The sequence below is a fragment of the Hydra vulgaris genome, chromosome 11 (genome assembly GCF_038396675.1).
Source record: "Hydra vulgaris chromosome 11, alternate assembly HydraT2T_AEP".
Taxonomy (NCBI): domain Eukaryota; kingdom Metazoa; phylum Cnidaria; class Hydrozoa; order Anthoathecata; family Hydridae; genus Hydra; species Hydra vulgaris.
In genome coordinates this window covers 1,352,501-1,365,237 of record NC_088930.1, presented here as the reverse complement: position 1 = coordinate 1,365,237, position 12,737 = coordinate 1,352,501, and the positions used below count along the sequence as shown (strand labels likewise).

The 12,737-nt window shown below is 25.8% G+C and overlaps 1 protein-coding gene across 4 annotated transcripts in view; it reads left to right on the top strand.

The window, feature by feature from the left end:
- The first annotated feature begins 10,201 nt into the window (after nt 1-10,201).
- Nucleotides 10,202-12,737, top strand: part of LOC136087327 (uncharacterized) — a 3,793-nt gene continuing 1,257 nt past the window's right edge. The window contains exons 1-7 of one of the 4 annotated variants that reach the window (XR_010641722.1): nt 10,202-10,605; nt 10,809-10,910; nt 11,001-11,165; nt 11,294-11,460; nt 11,657-11,782; nt 12,193-12,359; nt 12,486-12,550. Coding sequence is in view for 3 of the 4 variants with exons in the window: in XM_065809767.1 (XP_065665839.1) it covers nt 10,404-10,605; nt 10,809-10,910; nt 11,001-11,165; nt 11,294-11,493 (669 nt within the window). In the remaining variant the exon portion in view is untranslated. Of the gene's footprint in view, nt 10,606-10,808; nt 10,911-11,000; nt 11,166-11,293; nt 11,783-12,192; nt 12,360-12,485; nt 12,551-12,737 lie in introns of those variants that run through there. The other 3 variants (XM_065809767.1, XM_065809769.1, XM_065809768.1) reach the window with 3 other exon arrangements.

The window sequence follows — 12,737 nt, the reverse complement described above, 5'->3', positions numbered from 1 at the left end:
ATACGCTGATAAAATCATATACGCTGATAAAAGCATATACGCTGATAAAAGCATATACGCTAATAAAATCATATACGCTGATAAAATCATATACGCTGATAAAATCATATACGCTGATAAAATCATGCTGATATCAATGAAAAGGTTATAAATAATTAGTAAAAAAAAAAAAAAAAAAAAAAATCGCCTTAACTACACCGAGTATGAAAATCTAAACTAGAAAATCTAATGCCCAAAATGAACGGGAAAAAATAATTAAAACACGTTTAATAACCGACACTTCTATTAGTCATTTTTATAAGCTTCTATCCTGTGTTAACTGGGACACCCTAAAACTAAATCTAAACGCCAATAAAGCGTATGATATTTTTCTAACAGAGTTTCTTAATCTTTATAACAAGGCATTCCCAGAAGTTACTAAAGTAATCAAAACAAAAACACTTTTAAACCCTTGGATCACGAAGGGCATTCTTAAATATTCAAAAAAAAACAACGCTTATATAACAAGTTTCTTAAAAAAAGAACTCTTAAAAATGAAACGACCTATAAAAACTATAAACGGCTATTTGAGTCAATTTTAAAACGCTCAAAGAAACGTTACTATTCTGAACAATTAATAAAGCACAAAAATGATTCTAAAAAAACTTGGCATATTATTAAGGAGGTAATTGGAAAAAAAAGCTTATACAGAAATTTACTTCCTCTAAATCTTAAATTTAATAACAAACAAATTGTAAATAAATCCTTAGTCGCTGAAACACTTAACCAGTTTTTTGTAAATATAGGTCCTACTTTATCATCTAATATAGCAACTACTCAATCACACTTTAGTTCGTACTTAACCTCAACCAACCTTAATGTTATGTCTAATTATAAACTTACAGAAAAAGAATTACTAGACGCAGTCTCTTTATTAAAACCCAATAAAAGTTTAGGATTTGATGATATAAGTAGTAATGTCATTATCAAATCAATAAAACAAATTACAATTCCATTACTACATATTTTTAATTTATCTCTAAAACAAGGCGTTTTTCCAGATAACCTAAAAATTGCAAAAGTCATTCCAGTGTTAAAATCAGGTGATCCTTACGATGTTACGAATTATAGACCAATCTCAATTCTTTCTTGTTTTTCTAAAATATTAGAGCGGGTTATGTATAATAGACTATATTCCTTTTTAAATGTTAATAATATTCTTTTTCATAAACAGTTTGGATTTAAAGTTGGTCATTCAACTGATCATGCAATCACTCACCTTGTTCATGATATATTTAAAGGGTTTGATGAAGACAAGTATACCCTAGGTGTATTTATCGATTTAAGTAAAGCTTTTGACACTGTCAATCATCAAATCCTTCTATCCAAACTGAAAAGTTATGGTATAATAAATACTAATTTGTCCTGGTTTGATAGTTACTTGTCTAATAGAAAGCAGTTTATTTCATATGATAGCGGAAAAACGGAATATAAGTCAATCACCTGTGGTGTTCCTCAAGGATCAATTTTAGGACCACTTTTATTTCTCGTTTATATTAACGACTTATATAAATTTTCTAACATTTTAAACTTAATTTTGTTTGCAGATGATACAAACTTGTTTTATTCTAGTAAAGATATCAGTAAATTATTTCAAACAGTAAACAAAGAACTTGAAAAATTAACCCAATGGTTCAAATCAAACAAACTATCTTTGAACATCAATAAATCCAAATACACTTTGTTCCATCGTCTTCATAAAAAACAAGATATTCCATTAAAACTTCCTGATCTTTTTATTGATAACGCATTATTAAAAAGAGAGCAATCAATAAAATTTTTAGGTGTGGTTCTGGATGAAAATTTAACCTGGAGGGACCACATAGGTCTAATTGAAAATAAAATATCAAAAAATATAGGTGTTTTGTATAAAGCCAAGCAGTTTTTAAATCTATCTTGTTTAAAAAACTTATATTTTTCTTTAATTCATTGCTACTTAAATTATGCAAACGTTGCTTGGTGCAGCACAAACGCAACAAAAGTAAAAAAACTGTTTAGTAAACAAAAACAGGCTATAAGGATAATTACAAACGTAGACCGTTTCTCTCACACTCAAACATTATTTAATAAACTTAATATTCTAAATGTATATAAACTAAACCTTTACCATATTCTTATCTTCATGTTTAAACTTGATAAAAAAATATCACCAATGTTATTTAATTCACTTTTTGAAAAAATAAACCACATATACCCTACCAGATTTTCAAAAAACAATTACATTCAATCCAAAACACATTATTCAGCAACCAAATTCTCAATTGCTAACCGAGGTACTAAGCTGTGGAATACAATATTAAATAATGAGCTGAAATCTAATTATTCTTTAAACCAGTTTAAAACAAAACTTAAGCAATTACTGATGATACATGAAAATGAATTAAAGTTCTTCTAAAAAACTTTTTAAACTAGCAAACAAAAACAAAAATTAACCTACTAATTACTCTTTAATATTATATTTAATATTCTAAACAATAGTCTGCTATTGTAAATGTATTTCTTATCTTATAAGTTTTGAATTTACAAACGATTTTTTTAAGTTTTATTATTTGAAATACTAATTACTAAAAATATTGTAAAATTTTATAATTTCAATTTTTATTTAAAAAAGTTATTGTAAATTCTTTTTGTAATATTAATACTTATATATCATCTTATTTTACTAATCAGTTCTTAAATATAAATACTCTTTGAATTACTAAATATTTTAAACGTTATATATTTTATTTTTTGCATTTTGTTAAAACATTTTATTTGATGAATATGCATTTTTTTAGGGGGGGCCTAATGATAAGATGAATTTTGTCTTCTTCAAGCCCCAGTCATGTAAATATTTGTTTTTATAAATTACGAGTGTAAATTATTTTCAATCGGCAAATACAATACTAAAAAAAAAAAAAAAAAAAAAAAAAAATCCGCACAAGAAAATCCAAGTTAGTAGAAAAGCACTGTGCACTTGCAATAACATCAACTGAATTGTTGGTATATCATCACGGTACTGCATGGTAATGCATTTGCTCGATAGCTGTATGCATTTCCAGTAACATTATATTACATGTATCATTACCGAGCTATATGCATTTACAGTAACAACAATTTGCTCAATTTGTTCGTCTGCCGATCGCAAACATTTTATTCAAATAAATTCATCATTATTATCAAACCTGTTAGATACAGAAACATATTGCATGTCTTGTTAACTTTAAAGATCGTTTCACTCATGCCAAACCTCTTTACTTAAAATGAATATTTTAAATATGTATCAGCATAACCTTTATAATGTTCTATGTTTTAAGTATAAATGTAAAACCAACGATTCCCTCTCTCCCATCTACGAAATGAAAAATTTATTCGACTCTAATTTTCGCATACTAATTTTGGTAAATATTGTATTTCATTTTGAGGAGCCGAAAGTCATTTTCTATGGAATAAAATAGTTCTGAAATATTTTGACTTTTCACAAGAATGAAATTACAACTCATTTAAAAGAAAACTTAAAAAAATTATTCTTATATTTTAAATAGTCGCTCCCTGAGTTTTTTATATATATCTAAATGTTCTATATTTTTTCTTTGCACATTTTCTTACTTTATTTTAAGACATATATCATGCTAAACATTTCTTTTTATTATAATATAGATTTATAAACGAAGGACAGACAAAAAGATCTTTTATTTATATACACGAATAAGTATTTATCGGTTGATGAATTAAAAACTATAATAACAATAATGAACTAAAAATTGTTGAAAGAAATATTGGCTAGGCTTTGAACTGAACGTTTAGTTCAGTTTGAACAGAAACTTTTAAAGAACTAGAAAAAAAAAAAGAAAATTAAAAAACGGCAAAAATTAAAATTATGCTACTCAAGGAGCCTATTTATTTTTTTTGTAACAGACTTTTTGATGTTTGGTTTAATTTCTGAAACAACGATATTTTTTACATCATGAGATTCTGATATTTTTTCTTATTAAATTTTAACTTTCTACAAGTGTCGGTTTTTAAATCTGTTAACATTTGATGTGTTAGTAAATATATATTTTTTATATTTATATATTTTTTACTCTTTTAATAAGTGACCAAGCTTTAAGCCAATAATTTAATAAGTTAATTGATTATAATTTTAACACTTTTTCAAATTACATTTACAACTTTTGATATTTATTAACAACTGTACTTGTGCAATGGTCGGTAACAGCATCAAAAGTGTGTAAGACGTGCAGGTAATGGTGTTAAAGTTATTTCGAGTTATGAGGCATAAGTCCTTATTATTCTTGAGGTTTGTTGTTGCAATCATGACTGACTCAAATTTTGTTTTTTATTTCATATGCACCTAGTGTAATTTTTTTCACATACACGATATTTACTACAAGCATATCATTGTAACATTTGTCTTTAAAAACTAAGAAACTATTTACCTACTTTATAGATTTATAATTACATTTTTATCTACTTAATAATTACATTTTATTCAACTTTTTAGTATGAACTTGAATTTTTGAAATATAAATAATTGTGCTATTTAGATAAACCATGCTATATAAATAAATTTAGAATAATCGTGCTATTTAAATAAATCGTGCTATTTAGAGTAGAAAAAAAAATTATGAATCAGGGTGCTCGGCGATAAGGCAAATCAATGCCTTCTTCTTGCTCCGGCCATTAACTTAATTGTAAATTTATGGAAACTATTATTATTAAGGTGGAAGAGCACAATTAAAATACAAATATTTGATCAAAATATGAAAAAAAAAAAATTTCATTTATCTTATTCAAAATTTTACCCTCTTTATTTTGATGTTAGTATAAAACTGAAACTATTTTTGGAAATGTGTTAAAAATCTACATTTGCAAAATTATTTACCTTAGCAACGCCATAGCAACCACAAACATACCCTCGTTTATTATATACGTTGAGCAAAATTGCAAGCTAATTTGTCTTTTTGTTGTGTCTATCATGCTTTTTATTGTTTATTTATCAACTTTGCTTTTAAAGAAATTTGAATTTTGAGAATTTTGCTGTAGCACGATTTAAAGATTCATGTTGTTATTGTTGTATTAGACCCTATTGTTGTTAGTATTGTATTAGAGATTTATTGTTAATTAGTAATAAGTTATAAGATCTATCATAAATAACAGATAAGAAAGATAATGAATTCTAAAAAAATAAATAAACAAAATATTAGCTGAAGAAAAAAGAGAGCATAGAATGGCATAGTTCCAAAGAATGTTAAATTTTTTGAAGATTCTGGTATCAAATCTATATGCTCAAGTGAAAGAAAACTTTCTTCAAAAACATTAACTGAATTTTCTACTAATTCTTTTCCACAAACAGAAGACTATTTTATTATTGTGCATTTTTACCTACTCAAAAGCATTTTGCAAACTCTTGTATGTCCAGAATGTTTTTGCAACATTGTTGTAAAAGATGATATTTTAAAAAGACAAGGATTCTCTCATGTTCTAACAATAAACTGTGATAATTGTTCATGGAATAAAATAATTAATACTTTCCCAGAGATAAAGAAAAAGGAGGAAACTAAAGGTCGAAATATATACGAGGTTAATGTACGTACTGTAATACCCAGTAAGCACAAGACGTTTTTAAAACGTTTTAATTCCGTTCGATTACGGTCGGACGTTTAAAGAACCAATACAAACGTTTTTTAAACGTTTTTTTTTTGAACGTTTTTTTTAATTGATGTTTTAAACGTTTTTTAAGCGTTTTTTTTTTATATTAACATACGGAATTTCCCAGCAAGACATAAACGTTTTTTAATCATTTTTTTTTTCATGTAAAAAATACAGTTTTACAGATATCTATAGATATCTGTAAAATTGTTTTTTTTTACATGAAAAAAAATGATTTGCTTAAAAGGTACTTATTTTTTTAGATTTTGATTAAATTTTAGATTAAATTTTTAGATATTGCCGTATACGGCAATATCTAAAAATTTAAGTACCTTTTAAGCAAATTTTAATATCTAAAAAATTAAGTACCTTTTAAGCAAATGATGCGTGATGGCGTGAACTTCGATTAGATTTTTTAAAGTTAAAATTATATGAATTTAATATCGCATCTTTTATTCAACCAACAGTTTGTATTATTTTCTTATATTTCTAAAATCAAGTTTTTTGTTATATTGGAGTATTTTTAGTTTGAAGCTGTTTACCTTAAAGCTGTTTAACACTAAAATTTTCTAATAAAATTGTGAGGCTTCTAGTACTAGTTTCTTATAAACGGGTTTCATAGTTGAAAAAAACGTGTGTTCTAGGTATTGTTGTAGTCATTTTTGTTATTATCATTATTATCTATTTCTTTTTCGATTATAATATTTGTTTGTTGTACATATGTTACATACAAACAAATATTACGTATTACGAATACGTAATATTTGTAAACGAATATGTTATATTCGTTTACAAATATTTGTATACTAAGGAGACTTGCCTAAAACAAAAAATATATAATAACAACAATATAAAGACATATGTCTGTTTACATGTAAACAGACATATGTCATATATATTGCTGTTATTATATTTTATTTGTTTCAGGCGACTCTCCTTTGATGACATCAAAGGAGAGTTGCCTAAAACAAACAAAATATAATAATAGCAATATAAAGACATGTCTGTTATATGTCATATGTCTACATCAATAATGTATTTTATGTTAACTTTTTTTTATGTTAAGTATTAAAAACTGTTTAATTTTTTCGAGTTTATTTTGAGTGAACTGTTTTTATTTAATGTTTTATTTAACAATATAGTACTCAATATATTGTTTATTATGATTATTGTACTGTCATTGTTATATATAATAAAGATCCTTTAATTTTTTTGCGGTTATTGTTTTTATTTCATGATAGGTTGTTACATTCTTCATCTAACTGTTTGTGACTTTTCATATATATATATATATTTATATATATATAATATATATATTTATATATATATAATATATATAAATATATATATATATATAAATATATATATATATATATATATATATATATATATATATATATATATATATATATATATATATATATATATATATATATATATATATATATATATATATATATATATATATATATATATATATATATATATATATTCCGTCAAGTCAGGTTATCTTGCTACTGGTGACATGTAATCCAGTACACCCTGCTTCATGTTAACGTCAGGAAGGGCATCCGGTTGTAAAACATTGCTTCAACTCTTTTATAATGACATTTATATGTCATTATGAAGAACCATCTAAACCACACAAGTGTAGAAAAATAGATGTAAAAAATACAATATATATATATATATATATATATATATATATATATATATGTATATATATATATATATATATATATATATATATATATATATAATTTTTGTTTTAAATAATATTGATTTAATATTATATAATTATCTTTTTTTTATTATTATTGCCCTGTTAATTTATTCAGGTTTTATTATTATTATTTGTGTTGAAAATAATATTTATGTCAACGAAATGGCATTTACTTAACATTACTTTTTCAAATATTCTTAAATGACCATGGATGTAATATCATTTTCCAAAATATATTGATTGATTAATAAATTCATTGAAACTAGGTTGAGTTTGTAATTCTACTTGATAATCTAGTAGAAATAAAAACTCCATCTAGTATCTTAAGTAATTAAGTTTACTTAATAATCAACTTGATTACTAAAGTTAAATAATCTAATTAACTACATCATAAAAACTTTATTAATCATATTCACTTTTGTTATAGTTTATTTTAGATGTCTAAAAATTATATCAATGTATGGAAACGAATAAATAGACAAGTTTTATCTTCTATTGCACAGAATGTTGATGTAGTTGAAAATAATGACGATCATACTAACTTTGAAGACCCACACATAGAAGTAATAAAATCTGATACTGTATTAAGTGATACAGATAACTTTGAAGGTGATGTTTTTTCTTTTAGTTCTGATGATACCATAGAAAGTTATTCAGATATAGATGATATCGAGGAGACTGTTGAAGAGTTTGATCTCTGCAAAGAATTGGCGTCTTGTGCGGTTAAAAACCAATGGTCTCATTCTTCTGTTAATGAATTATTAATAATCTTACAAAAGTCAGGGTTAAATGTGCCGAAGGATGTCCGCACACTGATTAAAACACCTAGGATAGTCTCTACCTATAAAAAATGTGGTGGTGAGTATGTTTACTTTGGATTGCTTGATGGTATTTTGAAAGTATTCAATGGAACACCTGAAACAAAAAATACAAAGACTATACGTTTATCTGTTAATACAGATGGAATTCCTCTTTTCAAATCATCCAGTACTCAGTTATGGCCAATCCTTTGTTCTTTTGATGGTCATGATATATTTACAGTTGCAATTTTTTGTGGAACAGGGAAACCTGATTCTTTGGATGACTACTTGGATGATTTTATTAAAGAATACAGAGAATTAAGCAAAAATGGTATTATTATAGATGATCAAAAAAGAGCTGTAGAAATTCTCAGTTTTATTTGTGATACTCCTGCTAGGTGTTTTTTAAAGCGCATTATTGGACATTGTGGATATAGCTCCTGTGAGAGATGCCTTATTATTGGGTCTTATAATGGTCGTGTTGTTTTTAATGAGAATGACCTCTTTCCAGCTAGAACTGAAACAGTTTTTAGAGATAATGGCTATGATTCTCATCAACAAGGCATCACTCCTTTGTTAACTATTGGTATACCATGCATAAAATCTTTCTTATTAGATTATATGCACTTGGTATGTTTAGGTGTTGTTCGGAGCATTCTTAACTATATGAAAAAAGGTCCTTCTGGTAAGCTTTCTCATTTTCAAATAACAGAAATGACAAATAATTTGATTAAACTTAATGGATGTTTACCCTCCGAGTTTTCAAGACAACCAAGATCGTTAAACGAATTAGACAGGTGGAAAGCCACTGAATTCCGTCAATTTTTGCTTTATTTAGGACCTGTTGTGTTGCGAAATATTATTTCAGAAAATGCCTATATCCATTTTCTTTCGCTGAGTATTGCAATTAGTATTCTACTTAATTCGGACAAAGAAAAAAGAAATATGCATTTAAATTATGCTAGAGGTTTGCTAGTATATTTTGTACAAAATAGCAAAATATTTTATGGTAATACTTTCACTGTTTATAATGTGCATAATCTCCTACACATTTGTGATGATGTTGAGAATTTTAACTGTTCGTTGAATGATATCTCATGCTTCCCGTTTGAAAATCATTTACAGCGTTTAAAGCGTTTTGTAAGGGAGTCTAAGAATCCTATTAATCAAGTTGCCAAGAGAGAAACAGAATATGGTCTTTGTTTTACAAAACTGACTCATAAAACTTTATACACTAAGGTTTCTGCCAACAAGAAAGACAGGTGTTTTTATCTAAAAGATGGATCAATAGCTTTTGTATTGCAAAAACTTACAAATGACAGTTATAAGTGTGATGTTTTTAGTCAGTGCTATTTAGATAATGTCTTTGTCAACCCTGTTGAGTCAAAAACATTTAATATATTCCTTTTAAGAACTGTGAATGCCCAGAAAGGTAGAAGTAAACAGCTGAACAAATCCGAGTTCATCAGAAAGTGTGTATGTTTACCTGAAGAAAGAGGATATTCATTGTTTCCACTGCTGCATTCTATAGAAAGATCTTAATTAATAGAACATTTTCTTATTTTAATTCAATTCTTGTAATTGCTGTCCGAAAATGTATATATATATATATATATATATATATATATATATATATATATATATATATATATATATATATATATATATATATATATATATATATTATACATATATATATAAATATACATATATATATATATATATATATTTATATATATATATATATATATATATATATATATATATATATATATATATATATATATATATATATATATATATATATATATATATATATATGTGTGTATGTATATGTATATATATATATATATTTGTTTGTTTTGTTTTATGTTTAGCACAAATGATTCCATTCTTGTGTGGAATGGTTTTCCAAATTGCTATTTTTTTAATTGAATGGTGAATTAAAGCAAGTTTTTTACAAACTAAGTATTACCTAGGTTGCTATTTTCTGTACTTACTTATGTGTAAGTTGCCTAATATATAGGATTAGTTTAAACCCATAACTAGAACATATATTCTATTGTGCAATATAAAGCTATTAAAATTTTACAACTAGAATATAATTTAGAATTATTAATAAATTATGCATTTAAAAACTCAAAGTATGTTGATTTATTTATAAATTGTTTGTATATTGCATTATATTGAATTATTAAGTAGATTAATTTATGATGTCATGGACTAAAGCTGTTTGGCTAGAGGATAATGAAGAAGTGGAAGGTGTTGTGCCAACTGTCTGGGTGGATGAGAAAAAAAATATTCTATGGTGGCCTAACAAAATGTTGCATGTTATTAAATCATACAAAAAGCAAGAAGTACCAAAATCAGATTGGAAAGTTTTTACATTAATAAAAGTGAAGTTATCGGATGGTAAGTTTACTCATTATTATTTTATCTTTACAAGTTTACAGTTTGCAAATTTGATTATTCTCTGAGCTTTGAAATTTTACTACATAGACACCATCTCCATTATTAATAATTAAATTTGTATTTAACTTTTAGGTACTTGAATATATTATTTACACAAAATTTATTTTTATGAAAAACCAGAATTAGTAATTTTTTTATATTAGATGATGAGGAATTATGCCAGGCATATGCCTATACTGACACAGAGACATCAGCAACAGAATTGATAGTTGACAAGTTGACTCCTGTTTCAAAATCAAAACCAGGTTGAAATTTATAGTTCAATTATAGTCATACTTGTTGATATTTTTTGTAAGGAAGCAGTTGTTAGCTTTTTTACTTATTAATATTTTCAGCCGCGCTGCCTTTTATGCCAAAAAAATCGTTTGGATTTGAGAAAAAGGAGCAGCATTCTCAGACTTTTTCTTCTTCAACTCTAAAAAGAAAAGCTGAACACAATGATTTTGACAGCAGGAGTGAAATGTCTCAAAAGAATAAATATGATTGTTTGTCTCAAGAAAGTAAGTGTCTTATTTTAAAATTTGATCAAAATAGACCAATTTGAAATTTATAGTACAATTATAGTCATACTTGTTGATATTTTTTGTAAGGAGGCAGTTGTTAGTTTTTTACTTAATAATATTTTCAGCCGCGCTGCCTTTTATGCCAAAAAAATCATTTGGATTTGAGAAAAAGGAACAGCATTCTCAGAGTTTACCTTTTTCCACTCTAAAAAAAAAAGTTGAACACAATGGTTTTGACAGCACGGGTGAAATGTCTCAAACGAATAAGTATAATAAGGTTTGTCTCAAAAAAGTAAGTGTCTTAATTTTAAAATTTGATTTTTAGATTTTAAGTCTTAACTAAGATTTAGTGGAATTATTGGGTGGTATTAATACTATTTTTATGAAGCTTTTTTAACTTATAAAATTATTGTTCTGTAAAATAATCTGTAAAATGATAAATTTTTTGCCAAGTAAATTGAAATATTCTCTATGCTTATCTTCTGTAGGTCAAACAGTAAATGAGGATGATAGTGACTGTAATGACCAAGATATTCATTTTACGACACAACAATCTTTGTCACCTCTTCTGAATAAAACAAATAAATATAATGCATTTCCATTATCTCAAGCAAGTAAGTCTTGAATTAAGAACAATTATGTTATGTTTTTTTTTAAATGCAATAATGAGTTTACATTAGTTTTCCCAAAAAGCTGTCATTAGAACCATTGAGGTAATACAAAAAGAATTTTATCTAAATCACCTGGATGAAATCCAGTATTTCATAGTTTTTAAAACTATGAAACGTTCTTACTTATCTAACCCTAAACCGGAGAAATGCTAATAAATGGTAAAATAGTTTGCGGCAATTCTATTAATTAGACTTGCCATAATAATTTTTTTTACTGTCTATTAGTATTTCTCATATTTAAGGTTAGGCAAGTAAGATTACTTAATTAACATATTTCAAATTTATTTATTTACGTAGTTCTGTTAAGTCTTATAAACGTTAAATTTAATAAAAAAACAAACAAATTTGTTTAGACTTTCAATATCGTGTGTTGCATCTGTTAACAGACATTAAAACTAATGGATGCGGAAAATGCTTTGTAAATGAAGGAGAAATAGAAATTACAACTGAAATGGATAACTTAACAGAGTTTGATAAGTTTGATTCCACACTTGATAATGTTTCTTCTTTTAACTCTGCAGTATGGTTTTAGTTACTAAATACTGATTGATATAATTTATTATTATTAAAATATTTTCTTTACAATAAATAATTGTTGCTACTAAACTAGGTATTAACCATTTTTCCATTAATTTCTTTCTATCAGAAACGAAGACTTCAAAATATTGGCGGTAAGAGCTGTCAGAAGCTTGTGATAGCTATGATGAAGAGGTTCGTAAATTAAAACTGCATTGCTATAAATAGTATGTTTAAGTTCATAATGGTATAATACTATTTCCATTTTTCTCCTATCCAATAGTGGTAGTTTACTACCACTATAGTGCCCCTTCATGTATTTTTTGACACTGAGATTTTAGAGAGTTATAAGCGCTTTTAGAGATTTATAAGTTGTAAAAAA